The sequence below is a fragment of the Taeniopygia guttata genome, chromosome 4A, assembly GCF_048771995.1.
Source record: "Taeniopygia guttata chromosome 4A, bTaeGut7.mat, whole genome shotgun sequence".
Classification (NCBI taxonomy): Eukaryota; Metazoa; Chordata; class Aves; order Passeriformes; family Estrildidae; genus Taeniopygia; species Taeniopygia guttata.
This window is the reverse complement of record NC_133029.1, coordinates 17046601-17074401: the sequence shown is the minus strand read 5'-3', so window position 1 is coordinate 17074401 and position 27801 is coordinate 17046601. Positions and strand designations below refer to the sequence as shown.

The following is a 27801-nucleotide window of genomic DNA, read 5'->3' as shown; positions in this document are numbered from 1 at the left end:
TTTGAATGCTACATCTTTATTACAGAGCTTATAACTCCCATTAGAATGATGGAGGCACAGTCTTAAAAGAATAGGAAACATGAGACAACATGTTCTGAGATGCAAAGAAGTGTAACAGCCCTACATTAACATTCCAACCAGAATTCACTTCTCCAGTCTTCATCCCTAAAACTGAATAACAAAAGTTCTCCAGTTTAATTTTGTTGGAAGTTCTAAGCAAAAAAATAAGCACAGGTTTTAATAAATAAAAGCGTTTTCTTGCTTCCATTATGTTCCAGCAACTTCACATTCTTTTATTTTATTTTTTTTTGTATAAAATTTCAAGTGTTTTAAACTTTTAAAAGTAAGTTTGGTAAGATTCAAAGAATAACTTTTAAAGCCTGGAGCAGATGTATTTTTTTTATTAAATAGAGCACAGGTTTATAAATAGCTAGACAGAGAAAACAATAAAATAGACAAAGGAGTAATACAATATTGTTTGTAACTGAGTGTTTCCAAGTGATAGTTTAAATTTCTGAATCCAAACTGTCTCCAACAAAAGCAACCTATTTACATATTAAAACATTTACATTTGGGAAAACATTGAGCTCCCCACACATGATTCCACTTGTACTGTACATTCAAACAGGGATTTTGGTTCTTCAACGTAAAGCACCTTGTGTAATATTTTGATCACAAGATAAACATCCTAGAAGTCATTACCTCACCCTTGGGGAGTGCTGGACAGAGAACCTGCTTTCAAAGAATCTGAGTTTATCACAACCACCTTGCCCCCACCCTGCCTTGGGCTCAGTTATTTCCTCTCCCCAGAGCCTAATCCAATCATCCTGCACCTCTTTAAGGGCTCTGCTTTGGAAAAAGAGCCTTATTTTGCTGTACCTGGAAACACAGAGTTTCACAGAAAACAATAAAGCCTAGGAAAATCACCTGTGTTGGGAAAAAGTTGGAGGTAAAGCCATAAACATTCAACCTACAGCATTTGGACAACGAAAGGTTGAAGACAAAGTGCTCTAAAAATATATTTGGAAATTGTTTAACAAGTTGTTTATACTGCTTTATTTACTAACCAGGAATTCAACCCTGAATTATCTCCCCATTTCCTGCAGTGGGAGGGTGATGTGGCATTTCCAAGCCATCCACTCCCCAGCCAGCACTGAAACTCCCATCTGAAGGAGTGGCTGAGACCACCCACAGCACAGACAGAAATATGTAAATATCTCCCTTGCACCTGCACAACTGTGCCAGGAACACAGAGAAGGAGGGTGTGTAAACAAGACAACTGAAATCTTTGCATGATTATGATGCACTAAAACCCATCCTAACACGATCAAACAGCTTTGGGTAACGATCTGCTTTGTAAGAACAGCTCTGCTGCTGCAAAATGAGAACAAAACCTCATGGAATGGCTGTGCAGTGATATATCTCAGCATGTACCTACACCACATATTACATACAGGTGTCATCTAATTTATAAAAATATTCTATATTCATGTAGAGATACTACAGAAATATTTTGTTTCCTTGAACCAGCAGCACGTGATACTGCTCTCCTCACTGCAATACAGGTACCCTGCTTTCCTAACAACACATCCCCCAGCACAGCTCTTCTGCTCTCACACAAAGGGATTTTTCTGGTGGCTCTCAGATCAAATGCAAGAGCTGTTTACTCAGGACTTTTTACATACACAATCTATGCCCTGACATCAGGCTTTGAGTTAAAAAGCAGAACATTAAAGAGAATCTCTTTGTCTTCACCAAACTGAGAATTTCTCCTCTACAAGCACAACAGATACACGTTTACATCATGGACTGCAGTTCACAATGAAATTCAACATTATTGAACCCAGCAGTTGCTGCCAACAACTACCTCAGCAGGGGATAGGGAGAGCAAGGTTCAGTGAGTAACAAAGAGGTAACCAGCTACTGCTGATGAGCATCTCTGAGGATATTTTTGATATTGATGATTTCATGATCAAGAGCTGCATTTTGATATTGCAGTTCAGCAACAAATGACAACTGGCTGAATTCATGATGCCTGGATCTGCACACACCAGGCAGAGGGGGTTTGGATCAACCAATGCTGGGCCATTCCTAGAATACAGATGCTTTACAAGCAAAGCCTGAACTGTAAAGTTTTTAAAGGCAGTCTGTGACAAACTCCTCTGGCTCATTGAAGGAGTGCCAGTAGATCCTGATGGCGAGCACTGCTCCTTCCTAAAGCTGAACACTTTGGCTAAAACCAACTCACACTGATATTGCATTCAGGTGTTGCAGGAGTTTTTGGCTTAGGAGAGGTTGGGAATTAGCAAACCTCCCAACCCAGGCAACCTTCAAGCAGACAGTCTCAGGGCAGGAGAGTCCTGGGTTAGGACGTGCAGAGCTCAGCTTGGGTATGGCCCCAAACCTCCCCGTTTTCTGCCACGCTGGAATCTGGATCCCATGGAGGTGATTTGAAGCCTGGAGTGTGAAAAGCTGGAACCTGATGCTGACAAGAAGAAAAGGCATTTGAGAGGACCCATTTCTGGCAGAAGGCAGGCTATGGGAGCAAAAGGGCTCTGAAGTAAGGCACATCTCTCTGCAAACAGAACCTTCAGGATTTTGCAGATGCAAATTCACAATTTTTTAACACAGTACTGAACTCCACTATGCGTAAAACAGCTTGGTATAAGGCTGGGAAATCAGTTTCTGCTTCTTTAGTTTCCTTAATTGTATTTTGACAATTTGCCAAAATAAATGCTATACTGCAAGCTCCATGGAATGGGAACAAGCCCTGTTTGTGAGCATCAACAGCCCTGCACCAGATATTTTTGGTAAGTCTAGATTAAAAACCACAAAAGACCCTGGAAAGTCACTGCAAAAACTACCTCTACACTGAAGAAGAAATGCATCCAGAAGACCTCCACAAGGATCAGGACATGCACAGACCTCACAAGAGCTGATTTGGTTGTGTTTTTTGCTTCAGGGTTTTTTTGTTTTGCCTTAGTGGGGTGGGAGGAGCGAGTCTTTCATAAGGCTGTGTCATCATCTTCCCCAAAGTCCCCCACCAGCAGTGAGTGCTTGTCTGGCTCGGTGAGGACGATGCTGTTGACGGAGCGCTTGTCTGAGAACAGGGAGTTGATGGAGGCTCGGCTGTAGGTGATGATTCGATCCATCAGGCTCAGCTTGGGGGAGCCAGCCCCGCTCTCATCGATCCCCACATGGACACTGATCTCTGACGGGCTCTTGTGCCTCAGCTGGCCACGGGCACGGAACTCCAGCTTCTCAGAACTTGGCTTCTGGTACCTAAGGAGGGGAAAACCAAAATATGTCACTACCTCTGAAGCTGAAGTACACTGAAATATGGATAGAAACTGATTATGCACAAGTCAGAGGCATTTATAATTTGACCAACAAGATTTCTCACAAACTCACAAAGGCCATTAAGGAATTTCCCATTCTGAACACTTCCAATTTGTACATCTCTTCCCATTAGAAGTTACATTTCTAAACACTACTGTCTGCTTAACACAGATTCGTGAACTCTTCTTCAAAAGCCTTCAAAATCTCTCACAGTGCCACACTTATTTTCTGTCACTCCAAAGGAAAGACCTGAGCTTCAAATCCAAGTTCCAAACCACAACACTGTTCCTACTCACATCTTCAAGAGCAAAGAAGAAAGCACAACAGAGACTGAGGAGGCAGCCATGGCTGCAGATCCCATCCAGGGCTGTAGAACCAAACCAATGGGCAGGAAGACTCCTAGAAAATGACACCAGCAGCAAGTTCAGAGCAGGAACACTGCATTATTCATATATTAATAGATACAACTTCACACGGACTGTCAAGTTATAGTTTAAATTTAAATGACCAATATTTAACACATAAGGATTTGTGGTTTATCTCAACTAGAACCTCAGTCTGAAACTCAGAGGTGGTATGTCCTGCCCACCATGCAAAAAAACCTGCTTATTCACAGGATCAGGCTCTTTCAATAAAACTTTTATCTTGAAACTATTTTGATGTGCTGAGCACATCCATAGTGGCCATTTTGTGGGAGGAGGACAGCTCACTGATGCCTTGAGAAGGCTGACCTAGAGCAGAGGCTGGACAGAGCTAAAGAATAAAGCAGGGATTTATTAAAAGGATCTCCTCAATGGATCCACCTTGGGCAGCACCAGAGCCCAGCCAGGGCTGCACCCAAGATGAACCAAAATGGTCCCAAAATCCCCAACTGCTCATGGGGGCTCTCAGTTTTATAAGTTCTGCTCCATTTACATATTGGAGTTAATTGTCCAATTCCAGCTTTAGCCCATGCAGTCCCATGCTTCTTGGTTTTCTCTCTTCAATTCACTGTTCTTAATGCTTTTTTGGGCCTGAAATTTGTATCAGTTGTCCTTGATCCCCAGCTAGAGAAGGAATTGTTTTGTCTAGCCGCTCTGTGGAGAGAGCTTACCAACACTTAACATGAAGCTCAGAACTCCATACTGAAACAGTACAGAATCTGAAAAATAGAAAAGCTAATACTTAAGGCATCATCATGGCTATTCCACTGCAACATCCCCAGGCAGAGAACTCTGCCCTTACTGACAGCCAGAAAGACAATGGAAACTCTCCCAAACAACAGTAAATCGCTGCAATCTTCTACTGACTGAGCCCAATCCAATTAGTGCAGGCAGCACTCACACACCTGCAGCTATGGGAACTCCAATGAGATTGTAAATTAGAGCGAAGACAAAGTTGATCCGGATCCTCTTCACGGTTTTCCTGGACAAATCTATGCTTGCTACTACATCCATCAGGTCATCCTGCAAGTTAAAATGTTCATTGGAGCACACAGACAGAAAGCACGAACGTGGTGTCTTCATAGTCCTGTTACAGTTCACTACAGGCACTGGATAAAACAGGCTAATCACAGTGAGCCCTCTGGAGGCTGCTCTGCTCAGTCCCAATCCATCATAACCCAAGGAAAGTCCACAGCACCTCCCAGGACAGCTCCAAACACTGCCCACAGTCTGCCAGGGAGTTGCTGATGTGTAGGAAGAAGTGTCTGTAACCCTGGAGGTGCCATGGCGAGTTACCCAAATGCAATTTATGTTTGCCAAAGGACGGGGCACTTTGTCTTCCTTTGCCACTCTCAAACTTTAATTATCCCAAAATGTGCAGTACCCAGAAAATGTGGAAGTTTCCTTCATGGGATAATCACTGCACTAAACACAGTGAAGAATCTCTGCTCCAGTTCTCCAGCTGATGGAGACTGTGCACCCCTGCATCACCCAAAACATCCTGGGCCTTCTGATCCCTCCTACCAGCTCCCCTTAACTCTGATTTCTTACCCTGATGAGAACCACATCAGCTGCCTCGATGGCCACATCTGTGCCTGTGCCAATGGCAATTCCCACGTTGGCCATGGCCAGGGCTGGGGAATCATTGATCCCATCTCCAACCATGGCCACCCGCTTCCCTTCGTCCTGGAGCTGCTTCACTTTGGCCACTTTGTGCGAGGGGAGAACCTCTGCGAACACTTTGGTGATGCCAACCTGAACAGAGAGAGAGAGAGGACACAGCTTTTCCAGCAGCTGTCAAAGCTCCTGCCTGGAATGATGTGGCCAGGAAGAATGAAACCCATTTTATCACTCATGAGCTAAAGAGCAAACTCAGCTGATGATATGAAAACAGCTCCGAATTTACAGCTGACATTACTTCCATTCAAAAATTTCTTGCAACCTTGATTCCAATTTTTTTTTAATGACCATCTTTCACAGCAGAGCAGCTACCAGCAGTATGAACATGCCACACCACCATCCCCCTGCTGAAAGCAGCTCCAGCCCCAGGCACAGGACACCAGCCCACCTGGGAGGCGATGGACCGGGCTGTTTTGCTGTTGTCACCAGTCATGAGGACAACTTCTAACCCCATGCTCTTCAAAGTGTACACTGCCAGCTCAGCCTCTGGCTTCACAGTATCTGCAATAGCTATCAAGGCACAGAGCACTCCTGAAAACAGAAAGAAAGTGTTTGTAATAAAGATCTTTATTGATTTAGAAGAACTAACTTCCGCCAGTAAGTCCAGTTCCAGAACCAGTTCATACTGACAGAAAAAAGTGGGATGATAAGAGGTATCATGGCACCAAGACTTAAAGCAATATAGAACATGGACTCTCCAACCACAATAAAAAATTTATTTTGCTCTCCTTTTCCCCCTTTTGCTTTCTTTGAAGTCTTTGCATTGTATTATTATGCCCAACTGTCCTGTCAGCTAAGAAATGCAGGAAGAGCCTTTCCCATAAGAAAGTGCTGTAAAACTGATTAATTATCTCTTTTCATCCCATTACCCTGCTTCAGGTGTAGCTGCTATGACATCACTACTTATTAATCTCTGTTTATGTGATGTTTCATGTGATATTTAGTGGCAATCCAACTGAATAAAGCAGCAGCCCTGAACTCACCATCCACAGCTGCCAGGACAGCCGTGCGGCCTCTCCGCTCGTGCTCCATCATGGCTTTGTCCACCTCATTCCTCACCAGGAGGCCGTTCCTGGTCATCCACTCCCTGTTCCCGATGAGAACCGAGTATTTCTGAGAGGTCACAGTAGCTGAAGGAAGAAAACACAATGCTACCATCATGTGGATAACCAGGGAGTTCCCCTGCAGCTCATCCCAGCCAGGCTCTCCCACTATACACTAGAACAGCACGTGCAAGGAATCCAAACAGAAATACAGAATTCCTCAATACTTTCTGCCCTACCATCTCTTCATGTGACCTTCACAAGAGAGACACCAACATTCCTTCAGTCCTGGGGAGTCACCCCCTGTCAGAAGGCCAAAGGGCAGTAAAGGACCAAGTCACCTTCTCAGTGCTTCTGATTTCTATGAACAGCCCAATGGAGTTGAAAGACCTAACAGTGAGCTATTCTTGAGTGAAAACTAACCAGTTATGCAAATACACATCGTTTTGGCTAGCAAATGGTAACTCAGGATGAAGCAAAGTAAAGTCAGAGAGAGCTGACAGACAGCTCCTGTCTGATTTTCCAGTCCCATATTCAATATGCTACTTGAAATTGCATTTATCTTAGATGTTCTGAGTGCTGTGTGAGCACAAAATAAACTAATGAGCAACTATTTAATGTGTGCATTGATGTCAACCCAGTTCTCCAAGGTGGAAATAAACAACCTCATTCCTAAGGATCCTAAAGACACAGAAGCAAAATTGTCCATTCTATTCTCTAACCCAGAATTAACTTACTTGGTAGTTCAGTGTCAATGATCAAAGCAGGCTGCACTAATTCGTCTGTATTCTCCTCAATTTTCACAAGTGTCACATTTTTAACATTGTTTTCTTCAACCATTCTGTTTTTCCTGTAGAGTAATGCTTCAATATTGGTGACTTTGCAACTAATGCCACAGCCTGGAACTACCTGAAAATCTGTACATGTACCAAGGGTTTCCGAGTTCAGCTCCTAGCAAAAGAGGATGGAAACTGATGAAGGTTTTAATACATAAAATCACAATGTAATTATAAAGCCCACAAAATAAAGTGCAGTTAAACAAAGAGGAGAAGGGAAATAATCATCAAAATCTAGGTCTGAATGGTGCCTCTAATACGGTATGATTGATGTGGCTCCCCAATTTTCAGCTTTCCCAATTAAACACAGCAACTACTTAATCTGCATAAGCAGTCTTGTGGTATTGAGGAATTCCTGCCAGAGAGGTTCTTCCAGAGGGGGGAGCAGGCTGTGTGTGGGAGCCCCTCACCTTTTTGCAGTACTTTGTGATTGCTGCTCCCAGGGGGTGCTCGCTGCTGCTCTCCGCTGTCCCAACAATTGCCAGCATTTTGTGACGAGGGAGGAGGTTCCCCTCCACCAGGAACTTCACCTGCATCACCTCTGGAGTGCCGTGGGTGATGGTCCCTGTTTTGTCAAACACAACCACCTTCACCTGCAGGAAAGCAGGAATATTTCAGTCAACGAACTGAGCATGGAGGTGCAGATTCCTTGGAAAAGCACGCACTCGAACCAAACTCCCAAACATGAGCGACGACCTAACGCAGAACAGCCGGAGCTGGACAGGACCCCCCAGGACATTCCATCACCTTCTCCCCAGGCTGGGCAGCCCCTGGGGCACCCGCAGCGCTCACCCTGTGTGCCATCTCCAGGGGCTCCCCGCCCTTGATGAGGATGCCGTTCTGGGCCCCCACGCCGGTGCCCACCATGACGGCAGTGGGGGTGGCCAGGCCCAGGGAGCAGGGACAGGCGATGCACAGCACGGTGATGGAGGCCTGGAAGGCGAAGCGCACGATCACCTCTGCTGCTGAAATGCTCTTGTTGTAGCCCTGGGCACAGAGGGGAGTCAGTCAGGGAAGAAATCAAACAACAGGAGCAACACATTCGGCTACGCATTGTCTTGCAGGTTGGAAACATTGCTAACCTGTCTGCTGGGTATTAATACTGAAGTAAAGCACAAGCAAAGTATGCAAAACCTAAGCTGAATGATTAAATTAATGATTAATTAACCCAATTGTGCTCTATAATGTACTGATAGCTGCATCTACCCACTGGAGCTGGGGGTGTTTATCCTGGAGAAAAGGAGACTCGGGGGTGACCTTATCACTCTCTACAACTCCCTGAAAGGTGGCTGTGGCCAGGTGGGGCTGGGCTCTTTCTCCAGGCAGCACCGACAGAACCAGAGGACACAGCCTCAAGTCTCAAGAGAAATACAGGTTGGATATTAGGAAAAGTTTTTCCCAGAAATAGTGATAAAGTTCTGGAATGTCCTGCCCGGGGAGGTGGTGGAGTCACCATCCCTGGATGTGTTTAAAAACAGACTGCATGTGGCACTGGGTGCCAGGTTTTAGTTGAGGTGTTGGAGCTGGGGTGAATTCCCCTCAACTGTTTATTTATAGGACATTTTCCTAAACAAGACACCATCTGTTACAACTCTTTAATGATACACTGTAATAAAATATACTGGATCAAAGATATATACAGTTAAGAGGGGAAAAAAAAATCATATATGAAAATGGCTTTCCTGGAAACTCAGAAATTCTAATCAGAAATAGTTTTGAAACAAGAAACCCTGTGATCTAAGCAATGCTTAAGTCCAAGTTGGGATCCTGATCCTCCTCTGGAATTTGTAACAAAGATGAATTCCACTGATTGCCAAGATGAATTTACACAGAGCTACATACATAATTCGAGACTTCTTTTTCCCACAAAGAAGGGATGGATGGTGGCAAACTGATGTTTAATATTTCTTTTAATTAACTTTTTTTTAAATCCTAACTTACAAGACTTGATTAATTACTGTGGATTCTCTTCAAGTATAAATGCAGAATGATACAATATAAAAAACACATAATATAAAAAAATGTAGTAACAAGCACAGTAATAGTCAGCAACTCCCTGCAAGGGTAATACAGAAAGGGAACCACTGCAGTCTAATAGAATTGTAAGGCTGTTTATTAAATATTTCAAAAGGTGTTAAGGAGATTTACTTACCAGAAAGTATTTTTCCACTATTTCAAAATCCACAAACCCAATTATAATCCAGGCAAAAAGGGTAACCACAGAGACAGCCACAATAAAAGGAACAAAGTAGCCACTAAGTTTGTCTGCAAATTGCTGGATGGGGGCCTGGGAAGGAGAAACATCACTCAGCACCATCATGTTTGTGTCTGAAGGCACAGAAGAGAAGAATCACAGCTGCTTGCAGCACACTTGGCTTACTACACTTCATAATTACAGATTTACTTAATAAGAGATGAGACTTGGCTCAGTAGACAGGATCAGAGTCCTTATTCAGCAAGATCCTTCATTATGCAGCTGCAATTCAAATGCAAGCAGTCTCGGCCAACCCTGCAGTGATTTGGTGTGCTGGTGCCTGCACGAGACAGCAAACCTCAAGAGTTAAAGTGGATGATACTCTACCTTGGAGGTCTGGGCCTCCTCCACGAGTTTAACAATCTGGGACAGAGTGGTGTCAGCTCCCACGTGGGTGGCCGAGATGAGCAGGGACCCGTTCTGATTGATGGAGCCTGCAATAACTGTACTGCCAGGCTTTTTGGTCACAGGCATGGCCTCACCTGAGAAAAGGGCAGCAAGAGACACAACACTGCTGAAAAAGGCACCTTTGGGACAGCTGCCAGCTCCTGACAAGGGGGAGGACATCAGCCTCGACTTCCCCTCTGGAGATTTGTTTAAAAAAAATATTTCTACACTTGGAAAAAGCAAATGCTGACCTGTGATGAGAGACTCGTCCACCATGGAGTGCCCTTCAATGACACGGCCATCCACTGGGAATTTGCCTCCTGGGACCACCTTGACAATGTCCCCTCGCTGAACCAGCTCCACATCCACTTGCTCCTCACTGCAATGGTGCAAAGGTTTTACAAGAGACTAGAACTGGAGTGACCCAAGCTAAGGAGCTGGCACTACACACAAAGCACAACCCCACTGGATGGCGTTAGCACATACAAAAATGATCACAAGAAAGTCATAGTGCTCTTTGAAATGGCCAATTTTATCATGATAATTTTATTTACTTTCCAGTTCAGAAAATCACCTAATTGTCTTATCACAGGAGAATAAAAATCAGCAATAAACCAAAGCAGAGCAGTGTTAATTCTGCATTTTTATATTTTTATCTGCCAGCAAATCTGAAGTTATTTGCTTCATAGTTCTATAGAATAGTAAAATTTGTCTGTGAATTAAGCATATTAACAACTAAAAAGGAACAATAGAAAAAGCAAATGATAAAGCAAGATACCTTAAAAGAACGTTATCAGGGCCCAAGGTAACAATAGTAGCTTCAGTAGCTTGTAATGAAATTAGTCTTGCCAGTGCTTCTGAGGTTTTACCCTAGAATAATAATTTTCATATTTTTCTGACGATACCATTTAAAAAAAAAAAGCTGGGTAAATGACAACTGTGTACATTGCAATTTACCCTTTTAAGAAAACATTTTCTGCAAACAGTCTGATATTAAGTCAAACTTTTATTAGGTCAGTTATTCAAGATGATTTTACAACACAGAAGGTTAAAAGAACCCAGCAAAGCTTTGACAAGGTTCTGGAATGCTCCTCAGCGCCCTGGTCTCTGCTCTCCTCACCTTTGCCACGTGCTCCAGCCAGCGGCCCAGCGAGATGAACACGAACAGCATCGGGGGCGTGTCGAAGAAGGTGACAGGGTTCACTTTGGCCCTCTCAGCCATTGCCACCAGGAGGATGATGAAGGAGTAGAGGAAGGCGATGGATGTTGCCAGCACCACCAGCACGTCCATGTTGGCCGTGTTGTGCCTCAGCGCTCGGGAGGCCTGGATGTAGAAGTGCCACCCCCCAAACACCTGCAATGGCATTTCACACAATGTCTCTTTCCAGCTTATTTGTGGCATTTGCCCCTTTCCCTGAACAAAATCCCAGCTCCAGCCAGGGCTGTGGTCTTCCCACAGCACTCTCAGGTATTCCCAGTGCCCTCCCAGTGGGATTCAGGAGCTGCCTCAGGTGCACAGCTGTTGGATCTCTGGATGCTGAGAATTTTAAACTTTCTATGCCGAAGGGCACAGGCCCACAGAAACATTCTATATTTGACACGAGGCCTTAGAGAAGGCTTCCAAAACTGACTGATAGCACTGAGATTATGGATGTGTAGTTTGATTAGAAGTGTGTAGTATCACAGGGTGGAACACTTGAAGAGTTTAAGGTTTAAGAATATAGCAATATATATGGGCAAGATGGAGGTTTTAGGGCAGTGGCTGGTCCTTTTTCTTCATCTTCTTCTTCCTTCTTCTCCATGGGTTTGGGAAGCATTTTGTAATTGGACAGGAAAGTCTGCATTGCAGACTTTGGGTGATTAATTATTGGGTTAAAAGTGAAAATAATTTAGGTGTCATTTCTTAATCGGATAGTTTAGCCTTAAAAGACCTTGTAACAAATGATTGTTAGCCATTTTTGTGCCTTGTTAGTGAAGAACTGCAGAACTCACTCCTGGTGAGACTGAAACATAGATAAAAAATAATCAACACCTGAGTCTGAACACAAAACACCATCTCAAGTGCCTTCAATCCCAACCCTGAGAGAAGCAGAAAAAAGAAGCCTGGAACAGTAGCCCTCCACAGCCTGTCCTGCCCCTGAGAGTCCCCAGCACCATTATTTTGGCAACAGCAGAAGCACATAAGATCCTCAAAAGCATTTTGCAGCAGCACAATTGCATTCACGCTTTTCAAACTTAATTTCTTCATCACCTTTCAATCTGAGCACTTAAGCCCAACAAAGCAGGAGTTGGCATAACCCCACTCACCTGTACAGGGACACAGAGCAAAAACGACAGGAAATTCATGACTGACAATCCTGGTAGGAGCTGGTATTCCAGGACCATGGAGGAGTGGAGGGCCTCCATCTCCTCACTGCTCATGTTGTGATGCGCGTGAGCGTGCGAGAGCTGGCTGTCCATCACCATCATGTAAATCATCAGCCCCATCACGGGGATACAGAAAACCAGGCTCACCACAAAAGACCTTTTCCACCTCAGATTAAAAACAAAAACAAAAACAAAAAACACTTGTATTGCAGTCAAGTGCTGGAGAATATTTTAAGTAGCAAGTCTGCACAGTCATAGAAAAAAATAATAAACTGATGGTTGAGTAACAAAGAAAAATCAAAGATGTTTATGAAATCTTAGTATGTTCAGGAATACTTACTGCCTGATCTCCTGTTTGTGATCCAGATGACTGGCAGATCTGTCCTTTTTGACTAAGGAAGTAGTAAAACCTAAATCCTAAGGGGAAAAAAGCACAATAATAAAAAAGGGAACAGTCAGTTCTCAAAAGCACTTTGTGCTCAATTATTGCCAAATTACTGATGGTGCTAGTCTAACCTTTGATTAACGTTATTAAAATTTCTTATATAAAAAGTTACTATTTAGTTACTGTTGTCTGTTACTACTATTAAGTTAATTTTCAAGAAGAGAAAGTCAATCTGATGTAGAAATTAACCTTTCTGGAACAAAATAGTATTCTAAAATGTGTCTTTCCAACATAGTTGTTCCTAAAGCACAGAAACTGAGAAACTGAAGGAAAAGGCTGAGAAACTTATTTTACATCTTACCTGCAATCGTACTTTATTTCTAAATAAACGTTCTTGATTTTTCTACAACCTTATACCTAGTATCTTAAGTCTACCATGGCCTGGCTTTCACAGTATTTGTTTTTAAAAACTTAGGCAAACTTGCAACAGAGCATTTTTAAACCACAACACACAAATAAGGTGCTGAGACCTGCACTAAGATGAAGGAAGATAGAAGAGACCTTTGTTTTTTTTTTTTTTTTTGCTTAAACAGCCTTTCCTTCTATTTCTGGGGTGTGTAACTCTTCCAAGAACATGGATATTTTAGGAGACTTGGTGCCTACATGAAACCCACCTTTATCACTTGTATGACATCTCGAGGGCCAATGGCCTCAGGGTCATATTTGATGTGGGCTTTGTTGGTCGCAAGAGCTACAGAGCAGTACAAGACACCACTGGTCTTCATGAGGGTGGATTCTATCTTGTGCACACAGGAGGCACAGGTCATCCCTCTCACCTGGAAAATAAAAGTTCCTTCCTGTTGGCAAAGCCCAGGTTACCTGGCAAATGCACCTTAACAAGTAGGAAAAGCCACTGTGACTATGCTGCATTATTTATTGCTTTGATCTGGGGTGTGAACACTGCAGAATCAAAAAATAATTTGGGCTGGAAGGGACCTTAAAGACCATCCAGTTCCAACCTGTGCCATAGCCAGGGATAACTCCCACAAAATCATGTTGCTCAGAGCGCCTCCAACCCTTCTAGAGGAAGCACAGCACAGGGACAAGGTTATTAAGCCCTGATAAAGCTCTGTTGGATGTTCAGTCTCAGAGCTGGGGGACACTGAGCTACACTCAGCTTCAAAAAGTAAAAAAAAAAAAAAAGTAAATTGTAGCAACAGGAAGAGCAAACAAAAATACAGGAGTATTTCTCTGCATTTTCAGTGTAGTAGTAGTAAGCCAGCACAGTTTGCAGGACATGATAAAATCAGTGATACATGCCTGATGTATCCTTACACTTCATTTTTTATAAATGAACCTCTACTACACTATTAAACTATAGGAATTGGATACTAACACAGGCACATCCAACAGATAAAAGCAATAAAAGCTGAAGGTGGCTGGGTTTAATGGTCAGCTTACAATAAGTTCCAGAACGCCATCTCCTTCCCCACAGTTTTCCATCACGGTGGCTCCGAAGCCCAGCTCCCGAATGAGCTCTGCAATAGCTGCAGGGTGAATGACAGCAGGGTTGTACCTCACTTCTGCCTTCCCTGCCATCAGGGCAACGAGGATCGAGTGGATTCCTAGGAAATAAAATGTCTAAGTAGCAGATCAGGCTTAGGAAACATCCTGCATTTATTGTAACATGAGGGCACAACACAATTTATTGAAATTGGGAAAGCTTCCTTGTTGTATATAAAGAGATATATCCTCGTGTTTGCAAGCTATACCAGCACCTCAGTGCAGGTGTGACAGATGAAAGCATCACTCCACATAAGCAGCAAGCCTTTAACAGTCTAATTACAAACATTCTGTCCATACTATATGAAAAAATACCTATTTTTCCTTAAAAGAAGTTCTTCTAAACTACAGTGCTGCATATTTCTCTGATCTGCATTTACCATTTCTGGAAGCCTTTTTTCAGGAGAACCTGTATGAGAAAGGGCAGATCTAATAGTGCAATCCTACTGGGCACTGAGAGGATTTAGATTCATCCATTTTCTAGGATGAAGAAAATTAAAATCCAGGCTAACTGAAACCCATCCATCTTCATATAATAATTAAATACAGTCTGCATTAATGACTCTGTTACATCACAGTCATGCAGCCGTTTGTTCCTGCAAATATAATCACAGACACCAATGCCCTGACTCGCTGTGTCCCTTCAATCCACTCACACTGTCCCTTCTCTCAGCTCCCTAAAGCACACATCTGCTTCTGCCTTTCAGCTGCACACCTGGGAACCTCCCTCCAGCAGGAAAGAACTGTTTTACCTTCCAAAGGATCCCCTATTTGATCCCAATATTCTCTGGAGTGCTCAGCTGTTGCTTTTGCAGCACATCCATAACGCAGCAAGGATGTCCCTGCTCCCATCCTATGGGCCAGATGTGAGGAGGAACACCTGTCCTGACAACCCACCCCTTAAAAACACTGCAAAAGCTAGAAGGATTATCCAAACAAGTGCTTGGAAATGTAACAGCCCACACTGACACCCATCTCACCATCCTCCCTTCTCAGGTTCCTCTCGATGTTGGCCACACACGAGGCACACGTCATTCCTGTGACCTGCACGTAGCACTTGGAGATGGTCTTGCTCTCCTGCCTGCCAAGGTGGGCTGGTGGCACTTTGGAGGGTTGTTCAGGCTTGTGAGAGTCTAGCTGTGCCTCAGGGCAGGGCTGAGCTTTGGCCATAGGGAGCTCTGCCTTTGCTGCAAAGGAGACAGCAGTTTGTGACAGTGTGAACAGCGCAGGGAGGGATGAGCTGCTGTGACACATTGCTCTTCACTGGGACTGAAAATGGAAACTGTGGTTGTACACACTTTGTCAGTCTGACCCACCCACCCCCTGTAGCTCAGAGTCAGCAAAAGAAAACAAGACAAAGGTGGGCCACTGATTAACTTACTGGTTTGCTACTCTTTTTCCTTTTGCCTTTCCTCATTGTCTTTGTTCTGTTGCACATCCTTTGTCTTCTTCTGTAGCTGGAAGCAAAACCTCTGCATTGCAACCCTAGTTTTACACACAGTTTTATTGATTTTACCTGGAGCACAAAGCTGAACTTGTAAGAAGTGCATGTTCCATAAGCTAAACCAATGTTTTTAACCTTAGAGAGGGACTCTGGAACTACAGGCTCCTTACAGCAATTCAGGGGATGCTGTGTTTGTGCAGGAACAGGGTGAAAAGGATTAAATCTGAGCACCCAACCACTTCTGCAGCTATTGATATAAAATAGCATTTATCTGACATATTTATATTGCCAGACACCTCAATCATTTGAATCAATCTGATGTATTAAAGGATGTGCACATTATCTTTAACGATCTCATCTGCAGTGAAGATATAAAGCTTCTCTTGGGAAGCACAAAGTGTATGTCAGCTGCTAAATTTCATCTTGGAGGGGTACCAAATCCTGAACAAAACTGCACAATCCTTGCAAATTTAAAAGTTTCACATGTCATTACCTGGAAAAGATGCATCAAATCCCATATCCTCTATTGAGGACCTCAGGTCTTCTGGGTTTGTTTGCAGTGGGTCATATTCTATAGTTCCAGTTCCATTTGGGAGAGAGACATGAACAGATTTCACACCTGCCTTCTGGGACAGCACCCCCTCGATGGACTGCACACAGGAGCTGCAAGTCATGCCCTCAATATTGATCACAACAACTTGACTGAGGGGCTGGCTGGGATCCTTGGAAGGAGGGTGAGATTTCAGCGGAGATGCCAGTGTGGGGAAAAGTGCCAGGCTCTCATGCTCCTCAGGAAGGCTGACTCTGAACCTCTCTGGAGACACATTTTCCACAGCTTTCCTCAGCTTCTCTAGGCTAATTAAGCTTGGGTTGTAGTTTATAGCAGCAGATTTGTTCTCTAAAGAAACCACGACGCTTGCCACTGCCGGCAGTGCCGACACGGTGCTCTGAATGTTGAGGACACAGGAATTGCAGTGCATGCCCTCAACTCTGAACACAACTGTCTTTGTGCCAGTCCCACTGGAGTTTTCCCCCTGTGATGCCTCAGAGCTTCTGGGCTGAGCATTCCTCAGCCTCTCCAGGTCAATCCCACTGAGCTTCAGGGGTCTAGGCTGCTTTTTGAAGGCTGCTGTGAAACCTGCAGCTTCAATTTGCTGCTTTATTTCTTCTGCTGTGATTAGAGGAGGCTGGTAGACAACAACAGCTTCCTTATTGTCCAGGGACACTGGAAATTAATCAATAAAATAAATGTGTATCACTGCCCTAAGCATAATAACCACATCACAGGATCTTGTCAAAGCTTTCCAGCAACACTTTAAAGGGTCAGAAATGTAACTGCAACAGAAAGGAGATTTCATTGGTTTGGTAAAGATCAAGCAACTTAGTTCTTCAACCAGTTTTTGTCTGATACTACAACAATTTTCAACTCCTCCTCAAATTTTTGCTCTTTCCCCAGGATTTTCACAAATGGCATCACTACTTCTTACTGAATTTATCCTTGTTTTGGGGTCCACAGCAATACACTTATCCAAAAGCTAACTATATCAGTAAGCTGCTCTTGCCTTTTAGATTTTTAATTGGACAGAAAATATGAACTATTATTAATTACAATTTTAAAAAGGCATGTGTTATTTGAGATTTCTATAACTGGTAATAAATTTATGGAACACAACTACCAAATGCAAAACAAGCACTGAACACCATCACCCATGTAACAGCCACATCCTTCCCACAATGTGGGCTCCTTTCTTCATTTCTAGTCCACATTAAAACCATAATAAAATACCCAGTCTCACAAAGAGTCACTGTCACACTCAGCTATCTCATCTAAAACCTGCAACGCCATCAGAGGACAAACAGCATGGCCAACTTCAATTTACATAAGAACTCATTAAGATTGTACCTCTCATCTGTTGAATTCCTGGCAATTTGCCAGCTTCAATTTCCATAAAAGCACACTAAGGTTTTACCTCTAATCCTCTGAACTCCCTGCAGTTTGCCAAGCTTCCCCTCGATGGTGCTGGTGCAGGAGTGACAGGTCATCCCATCGACTTTCAGGCGCAGCACAGCGCTGCTCACCTGGGACCAGCTGGAATCCTCCCACGTTCCAGGCGTTACCTCTGGCACAGAGATGCTCAAATCTGCTCCTGGGACCATCTGGGTAATGTGCCTGCCATTGGTGATGGAAGGGATGAAAGTCACCACTGCAGTTCTTTGATCAGAGGACACTTTCACATCCAGGATCCCTTTGTTGCTCAGCAGCGTGGCACAGATCTGCCTGGGCGTTAGGGCTGACTGGGCAGGGAGGGTGAGGAAAATTGTGTCAGGTAGAACAGGTTGTGGGTTTGAATCAGCCAGGGTAGCATCAAATCCCATGTCACAGATGGCTTCCTGCAGTGTCACTGGGGTTTGCAGCTTGGAGTCGTAGATGATGAGGGCGTTCTTGTCCTCCAGAGAGACCTCGAGGGGACAAACAAAGCAATTGAGCAAACTGCAACACCGAGCTGGGAGCTGACACTGCACCAGACTAGAGACTGCTCTGACTTGCAGAGATTAGCAATATTTGTCCAGTACAACTTTCACTGCTCACTCAAAGAGCAAAGGCACTGAGTAACTCCTGCTCTCCTGTGCAACAACAGGGCTGGCGAGAACAGGTCCCAGCCCCACCATCCTTTACCAGTCTGTCTGGCCACTTCCACTTGCAACACCCAGACAGCACCAAGGCACCTAATGAAACTTCCAGAGCCAAATTCACTTCAATGAGGATGACTAACCCAATTCAACCCCTGGAGCAAAACAGCCCACAGAAGAAATTTGAAGCAGTTAGCAGTAATTCTAATGCAGTTCAGAGTAACTGCCCCCTGGCTACAAGGATGGATGAAAACACTCTCTGAAAAAACCCACAGCTTTAAGCAGCAGTGAAAGGAGCCCAGCATTTCCAGGCAATGGAGGCACAGGCTGATAACTTGCTGTGAGCAAAAACCTGCATCAGACTTCACCAAAACTCACTTTAGACACCTGATGCGTGACAAACGTTCAAGAAGCTGTTCTTCCTCTCTGTACATTTTGGTAATCCAGAGACATCCTCATTGGGTAATAACCTTTCCCATCTGATTGTACACATAGCCTCAATTTAATTTGCTCCCAACAGATGATACATCAAACACAATAACTGCAGTTTCCAAAAGGAAAAAGCAATGCCTGCCAGAGGCCCAATACATTATCAATTCAATTCTGTCTTTCCTCTGGGAAAAGGTACAACCTAAAGACCACAGCCATGATTAAATTATATCAGTTAAATCATTTTAAGAACCACCTTTCCTCAGTTCTGTCCCAATTATGGACCTTAGCAGAATTAGCAACATAGACATTTATGGGTTTCATTGCAGAATAACCTAAAAGCAGCTGTTTGTCTGTATTAGTCATCTAACATTCATGCCCCTTGCTGACCTAATTCATAATCACTGCACAAAAGCCTGTTTTATTATTCCCAGAGAATTTTCTGAATCAACTGATCTGCCTAGATTGAAGGTCTGATGCTGTAAAAAGGATAATTACTGAATATGACCTCTTAAAAGTTTCTTAGAGTCCTGCTCTACTCAGACTAAGGTTTTGCAATGTATCTTTTGAAACAGCATTCAGCTTTGGGATAAGATATTTACATAATAACCGAAATACAAAAGCCTTAATACTGTCATTTTAAAAACCTACTTCATTCCTTATGTAAAGGACACTGGGCACGCATATACACTTCATACACTTTGTATAAATCTCCCTGTCCTATCCAAAGTCACCTGTGTATTCTCAGAAATCACCTGAGAAAACACAAGGTTGACAAAATGACATTTTTTGCTAGGATAAGGAGAAAGAGAAGATTCTGAAATCAGATTGTTTGGGGGGATTATTTTACAGGCTGCTTTTAGCCTTTACCTAGGTTCATGCTTGCAGACACCCAGTGATTTATCTGTCATGCACAGGGGCAGTTCAGAGCTCCAGGGCTCTGCTGTCACAGCACAGACTCACATTAAAGCTCCTCTACGGCTGAAGGAAGATGAAAAATTATCTGTCTTGTAAATTTTGCTGCTTTTCACCAAATTTTTTGTACACAAACACCTATTCCAGGCCACAGGGAACTGCTCAGAGCTGTGCAGTACCTGAGCTGCAGGGGAAGTGCATGGCAATGGGTCCTGCAAAACCAGCTCCAGACAATGATCACACACACCCCAAATTAAAATTCTGCCCAGTTCTGGGAAGTGTTCTCCTAAGACTTTCTCCATAAAACAGACGTTGACTATTGATAAAACCAGGAAGATCTTATTTTCTTTGGAGTAAAGTCAACAACTACAGACTATAAGAGGATGCTTTCAGAACACAGATACTAAATAAATAAACTTCTCCATTTTCTGTGCTTAGAACAGTTCTTTTTACCACAGGCTGGGTTACAAAATTCATAGGAGTCTGCCAGCTTTTAAATTACTTCCATTATTAAAACTCTGTAAAATTATGTATTCTGCAAGGATGATCATCTCACCCTGGAATATTCTACAGTCCAATATTTTGCCCATGACAGGAGAAAGACTAACAATGTTGCTATCTCCTCTGAGCTAAGAAAAGAGTTAAAACTAAGTCAGGCAAAAAAAGCCTGAATTAGGACAAACCCAGTTCTTGCCTTTTTTTCCCCCATTACTTCACAATACTGAGTTAATTGTAAAGCAGAAAATCAATTAAGAGCAACAGTGACTTAACTCCCTCTGCAGTGAAGCCAGCACCTGCTTTTCTCTTATTTACCAGAAATACACCAATGCACCTCCAACATCAGCCTGCCAAGAAACATTCAGAATAAACTCTCCCTATGTTATTTTCCTCTCTCAGAGCACAATTTCTCATGGTTTCCCACCCAAACCTTTGTTAGAAGCAGTGCTAGAGTCTCTTACTTTAATGTTGTGGATCCCATTCATCTTCCCAAGGTGCTGCTCAATGCTCTGGACACAGGAGCTGCAGGTCATCCCCTCCACACCGATGGCCACAGATTTTGCTTCCATGGTGAATTTCTACTCAAGTCTGCTCATTGCTGGTGACTAAAACCAATCAGGACATCAGTTCCTACAGAATTTCACAGAGATTGAAATAAAACAGATGCACCTCTGTTAAAACCTCCTTCACCTCTGGTAGATGTCAAAACCTGAGCAGATACCAACAGAATTGGAACTCCACGTATTTATTCCCATGAATTCTCAAAACAGGAAAGTGTTCAGACTTCTATTGCTCAATTTGGGATACGCTGGAAATCATTTAATTACATCCAGCAAGCTGTGGTTCATTGGTGTGAGATATTAAATTACAGGGGGAAGCAGGAGTGAGAGAGAGGGACAGCAGCTCTTGGAATGCTGAAACAAGAGGACAGCACATGAGCTGGTAACTCTGCTTTTCCACATCTCTCTCTCTGTTTGCAAAAACAAGTGATACTGAAGTTAGCCTAGGAAGCAAATTAAGCTTTTATTCAGAAAGGTCTCATTTCTACTCCTCTGAAGAGTTTAATTACTGTTTTTGCTCATCCCAGGAAAAAAAAATTACTGAACCTAAATGAAATTTGTAGAAATAACAGCTAATGGAAACTACTCTTTTGCCCAATGCATAAACTGTTAAATGACTGAGGGGGAAAGAGGGGACAAGAAGAAAATCTCCAGATTTTTTGTTAATATGTTGAAAAAAGTAATGCAAGGTTTTACTGACAGAGAGGGCAGTGACCAGGGAAATGATCACAGTTAATGTTTGGCAGCAATGGAAGCAGCAGTAAAATCTGATGAGTAACTGAGGAGCTGAAGTGAAACACAAGATTAACTTGTTTTCTTACCCTGAGGACTTATCTTGGAAAACTCAATTACATTGATGTTTAGTAAAATAAATTTTTCCTGCTCCATGGTGACATTTCCAGACTGTTCCCTGTTACAGAAGGCCTGAAGGGCTCTGCTTTCACTTTGAGACGTGCCACAAACCACGTAAGAATACAAGAAAGTTTCATCATTGAAACAGGTTTACCTCCCTGATGCACAAAATTAAATGTTGAACTTAATTAACAAGCAGTGAAAGAAGTATAAAACTGGGAATACTAACTTTTCCAATAGATTAAATACATCTCATCCCTGCTAAGAACAGAAATAAGACAACTCTTCCTGAGGAGTTATTACAGATCTCACTTCTTCCCTGCTCTTACAAGAGCTGAGTTATTGGAAACACTCAATATTTGTGTGTGAATACCCACACATTACAGAAATGCAGAACTGTCACAAGAATTATCAACCAACAAGAAAGTATATTTTAAACAAATTTCATACAGCAGCTCCTTTCTCAGGCTGATCTGCACACTCAGAGGAGTAAAATACTTTAAAAACCACTCAGCTACCTAAGAAAACACTTGCAGTGCTGTCATCCTATTGACATGTGATCCTCTGTGTCCCCAGCTCGTCCCCAAGGAATGCCCAGTCCACACCCAAACAAGGACAGCACTGTAACCCCACAGGCAGGGACACACCTGAGCCTGAAATGCAAATCAAGTTGCAAAAAGCACTCGACTTGCAGGGAACTGTGTGAGCACAAGGGACTAAACCCAGACATCCCAGACAGAACCAATCTGCCCTCCAGTAAGGTTTGGATCCGTGCATTTAAAAGCATTTCAGGTACATGACCAACTTGAACTGCCCTGTTACTGTACTCTGAAAACAAAAATTAAGTAAGGGCACACTTCAGCTGTGAGCTGATGTCTAAAATAATCAAAGGTTGGCAAGATGCTGCTTTGCAGGAGAGCTGGGGTACAGGGAAAACCTGCTGAGCTCCTGCCTGCCTTCTGAGCTTCGGTTTAAGAGCCTCAAGCTGCAAGTACAATAGTAGCCAGTTTTACAAAACCAGGATACGATGTTAAAGGTTCTCTCTCAAACAGCAGCCACACTCGCTGCACACACTGAATTAGCAGTGATTACAGTAACCAGCAGCACTGCTACCAAATGCCCACCAACACATTCAAAACCCAACTGTTTAAATATGTAAAAATAACATTGAACTACTTTTCACATCTATTATGATTACAGTTTGTATAGAAAAAGTGTTTCCTCCATTTTCTCAGTCTGTTTCCTTGCCCTTCTGTGGTTCATTCATAAACACAGCAGTGAAAACCCTTTCCTGGAAGAGGCTGAAATTAAAAACCATAAAGGCATAAGAAAAAAAAATTAAATTTATTTTTCCTTTTTTACCCCTCAAGACCCTGAAGTACTAGGACTGAAACCAGAACTTCCATCACTACAATTTATATGTTGGACCAAACTGGCTCTTTGTTTTGTTCTCTGACCTTCCATTAAGAATGACCCAGATCTCCTTGACATGAGCATCACTCCCAGCTCCCTGCTGGTGGGGAAGACAACCAATGTGGATTTTTATTTGCTTTGTTGCAGGTTGCTAACAGCTTCTGTACTAATTTAGAAAGAAAACCCCAGGTTGTTCTCTAAAAGACGAGACATGTCCAAATCTAATGAGCAGAACTGGTCTCATCAATCAGTCACATATCATTAACACTGAATTGTTAATGAGCTGTTTTGCAATCACTGTTTCCTGCACAAGCTTGCTGAAATTTCCAAAAGCCAAACTGTCTGGATTTCCTGTGCTCCCAAAGCTTCAAAGAGATCTTGTTCTCAGAATGAAACACAGGGTTGTACACAATGAGTCTGAAATAGACAAATCCTTTTTTCCTCCTCTTGCAAAATTCCCAGGACAACCAGTTAAATTTAAATTTAATCTCAGACTGTATCCTACCTTGTCATATTCATTTCATTTCTGATGCTCTACCTCCCTTACAAGTGCTTCAAGGTACAAAAAATGGGACTAGACACACACAAAAGGTAGAAAAATATCCTAACAATTTAATCCTAATTCTCCTCATTTGGGTTAACATTTTCCCAAGAAAACAGACTTAGAAGTCAAAATATCTGCAGCAATCCATATATTCCACATCAATGGTTTGTGCAAGTTAGCACGGACACATCCTTTTAATTACAATACATTTTCTTATAGAGAAAAGACTTGAAGCTGAGGTCCCGAAAAGACCTGAGATGCTAAATTAAGGATTACACAGGTTTTAGAGAAAAAAAAAATACTTTTACTCTTAGCCAGTACATTTCTCCATCTATAAAACAACTTCACCATCAATTATTAAAGAATTTCAGGATTTGACAACACAAAGAAATGGCAGTTCCCTTTAGGAGTTACCAGCTCTGTATTTAGTTCCATTTTCTTGAAGAAAGTCAGTTAGTGCTTCTAGGAAGTAAATGAAGCAATAGAAAGAGATGATTTCTACTTCCAACAGATATTTCTCCCTATGGAAAGGAAAATTCAATAGTGATCAAGCACAAGGTGACCAAGACACTCATTCATCTCTCTAAATAGTTTTTTGATGTGCTAACACCAGTCATTGTAAGTAAAATATCTGAAGAAATAAGGCTCAATGAAGCGAAAGTAACTCATTGAGCCCACACTGTCAAAAAAAATATTACAAAATGAGCAATGCAAAGAGGAAGTTGCAACTCAAGAATCCCATTTAACCCTAAAAAGGTAATTTGGTGCTTCTACCATCTGAGCACACCCAGGCATCACAGGGCAGCAAAGCTCTGCACCCCACACACACACTTTGTGCCAGTTTTAGGATCAGTAGGGATATAACTAGGGAGGACAGATGCTCCTGGTTACCTGTACAGCTCCAGTTTTCACCAGTTTATAATTACCTTGAATTTATAGCTGCTGAAGTCAAAAGAGGTCACAGCTTGGCAAATACCACACAAACGCCAGCAACAGAATCTTGCAGGTTTAATTACAGCCTCTGGATTTTATTAAATTTCTAAATGGCCAAGTGCTGCTTAGTTTCTTTATTTAAGGCAGCAGAAAGCTGAATTGCTTTTTACATTAAATGGAAAAAAGGTGCCTGAACCTCAGTGTCTGCAAGGACCTATGGAAAAGAGCAAAGGGCAGGAAAGGGAAAAAGCTGCATCATCTCACCCTTGGGCTTGAAAAGCACTACAGGAGATGGGTCCAACAGGGAAGCAGGAGGTTTTATAGGGTTCATGGGCAAACAGAGCCACTGGAAAGTGTGACGAGGTAGGAGATATGTATGATAGGCCCATGGGGAGATGAGGCTTAATCATTGAGAGAAACTGTGCATCTGCAATAAATGTACCAGCTACGTGACACTTTAAATAGGTTGTAATTCATGTTGCTCAAGACTTTAACAAGCCTTGCTTGGTCAGCGGAGCATGGAAATTGCTCTCAAGGAATTTATTTCTATATCAACTGCATGGGGAAAAAAAAAAAAAAAGCACACATTGCAAACATTCTGCTTCACTTCTAACGAGTTTTACAGCACTTGAGACAAATTCATAGTAAATCCTTTAACTTGTTCTTGGCATTCCACAACTGCCTGAAGTCAGATTTTTGGAGAACATGAATGTTTCCTTGGAAGAATCATAGGAAATATTATGAGTAGAATATAATTTATAACCCTTGTTATGCAAGCATACCAAGGTCAATGGGGGCTCCTCAGTCTTAAGTTTAGTCTCAAAGTACTCAGCAGAACAAGATGGAATGCATCATATAGTAAGAATAAGAAAAGTAAGACAGCAAATTACATTTTATGTTAGCTTTTGCTTCCCTGCTTTGCCACCTGAGAAGGAAAAAAGCTCCAGGTCTTTTCTCTACTAAGAAAATACATTATAATTATTAATTTCTAATCAAACTGGGTTTGTGCTCACAAAGGGCATTATCATACACATAAAGTCCCACACTACCAAATCTTTGCCTATTTACATCCACACAATACAACAAGTATTTAAGTAGAGAAACTCGACCTTTTCTGACTGCACAAAGGATTTTATGATTTTACTTTTACACTACTTACATACAATTTCCAGAACATGAACACAGGAAGGGGAGGCAACAGTTAAGTTGCGTTGTTCTTGCTGATTTTTACGAGATTTCACTCCAAAGCATCATCAACAACTACTTAGTGATCTAGAATTTTCTAGAATACCCACACTATGCTTTTAATTAGAAAAAGGTGCTTTTGCACAGAGTGCTGACATCATAAGGTGGCATAAGAATAAACACTAAGTAAGGAGTTTCAGAGGGACAAGCTCAGCAGCTCAGAACTGAAACAGCAGCTCAGTGACTCACGAGCTCCGAGACTTTCTCAGGTCATTGACAGGAGCACAAGAGGGACTTTTCCCGCGTGCCAAGAGCCGAACCGTGGGTGCTCCTCGACGAGCACAGCGCTCCCGCCGCAGCCCCGGGAGCGGCCCCGGGGCAATGCGGGAACCGCCGTGCCGGCTCCAGGGCTGCTCCGGGACACGGAGATGCCGCCGAGGAGCTTTGAGGGTGTCCCGGGGCTTCACCCTCCGGCTTGCGGGCACCCTCACACACCGGACGGCCCCTCCGAGGGGCCGGACAGAGCCTGGCCGAGCCGGGCGGTTTTGGGGCCCCGAGCCTCCCCTCCCGTGTGGGGCAGCCCGGCACCGCCGCAGCCGCCCGCGCACCCCCTCCCCGCCGGGACACGGCGGCGACGGCGCGGGGGCAGTCCCGGAGCACGGAGGGAAGCGGGAACCCCACGAGGGTCCGCACTGCCGGGGACAGCCCCGAAGGAGCCCCGAAGGAGCCCGAGCGAGGCCCGCACTCACCGGACCGCGGGGCCCGCACTCACCGGACCGCGGGCTCCGAGCGCCGCTCCCGGCCCGGCACCGCCGGCGCGTCCCGATGCCACGTGACCACCGCCACGTGACGCGCGCGGACACGTGACGGCGGCGGGAGGGCGGGGCCGCGGTCGCGACACTGCCGCTCTGTCGCGACAGGGCCCGCCCGCCGCGCAGCGACCGCAGCTGGGTGGGCTTCAGGGTTCTTCCCAAGGCAAAGCAGCCTGGGATTGTCTGATCATCAACATGACCCGGTAGCTGTTCTTTTCCCACCTCATTTCTCTGGTTACTGCTACTCCAAACAGAAGTTAAATGCAGAGACAGGGTCGGAGCCACCCCAGATCATTCTGGGATTCCCAAAGAATTCATCAGGAAATGTCAGAACTCAAAATGTCCCTCAGACATTTTCAGAGGTTCCAGGCCTTGGTCAAAAGCATTCTAGACCCTGGCAAGCAGCTGAAAACAGCTGTGATCTTGAGTTTGAACCATGGAATGAATTACCAACTTTGAAGGTGGAACAAGCGGTCACAGCGGGTTAGATGGTATAGTAAAAGTAGTCACAAATTAGAGGGGAAAATTTTTTAGTATTGTACAAGGGGGTTTTAACACCTGTACAGGGGGGTTTTACTTTGTACATGGGGGTCAGGAGTTCTAAGATGGAGGAAAGTGGGCCTGATCCTGTTCTTCCTCCTTCTTCTTCCTTACCTCCATGTTCTTGGTGATGTTGGCACTCACGGATTGGTTTAGAGTAGAAGAGCACATTGTAACATAGATAGTAGGTATTGGGGAAAATCTGTAAACATATAACACGTAATATATCATATAAAAGATAGCAGCAGCCCTGGGCGGGGGGAGAGAAGAAGACACCGGACAGTGAGGGTGTCAGGAGTGCGTGTGCCTCTGCCTGGGCAGCTGATCTAGGCAGCCGCAGCGGGCAAAGACAATCTTTTAGATAACTAGCAATAAACTGCCTTGAGACCAAACCACAAGAGGCTGTGGAGTCTTTCTTTGGAAGCACAGGTTGGAGGAGAGACTTTACCACCACACGAGACCCCTGAATCAATCCCGGGGATCTCACAAGGAAAGTCCCGTTGACCCTGGGATGCTGCCTGCTCCTGTGGGGCCTCTCCAGCTCAAAGCTGAATTTAATTTCTTCACAACTCTTGGGTCACGGGAGAAGCAGCCTACTGGCAGGATTCAAGCCATAAAAATCTTTTTGTGGGAAAAAATATAGGATCTCGACTTGGTCATTAAAAGTCAGATGTAAAGGGATGTGCACTCTGCAGTGGGAATGCAGTGAGGTTGATTCACACGCACCCATCTGGCTAAATGAAAACCCAACAAAGTCCTGGACTTGTCC

General features: G+C 43.6%; 1 protein-coding gene across 2 annotated transcripts; it reads right to left on the bottom strand.

Annotated features, from left to right (window-relative positions):
- On the bottom strand, positions 1-26577 carry ATP7A (ATPase copper transporting alpha). 2 transcript variants are annotated; one of them, XM_072929258.1, is made up of 23 exons: positions 26430-26549; positions 20655-20823; positions 17691-18180; positions 16214-16945; positions 15257-15463; positions 14175-14338; positions 13388-13549; positions 12669-12745; positions 12269-12494; positions 11082-11315; positions 10740-10831; positions 10213-10340; positions 9902-10056; positions 9473-9607; positions 8113-8307; positions 7731-7913; positions 7222-7435; positions 6425-6571; positions 5830-5972; positions 5313-5516; positions 4667-4784; positions 3636-3738; positions 1-3282 (listed from the first exon to the last, which is right to left on the bottom strand). In XM_072929258.1, exons 2-23 carry the CDS (start codon positions 20760-20762, stop codon positions 3006-3008), a joined length of 4494 nt encoding a protein of 1497 aa, XP_072785359.1. In that variant the 5' UTR covers positions 20763-20823; positions 26430-26549; the 3' UTR covers positions 1-3005. The 2 variants fall into 2 exon arrangements, with proteins under 2 accessions (XP_072785359.1, XP_012428620.5); XM_012573166.5 differs by having other exon boundaries at positions 386-3282; positions 26453-26577.
- Positions 26578-27801: the final 1224 nt, after the last annotated feature.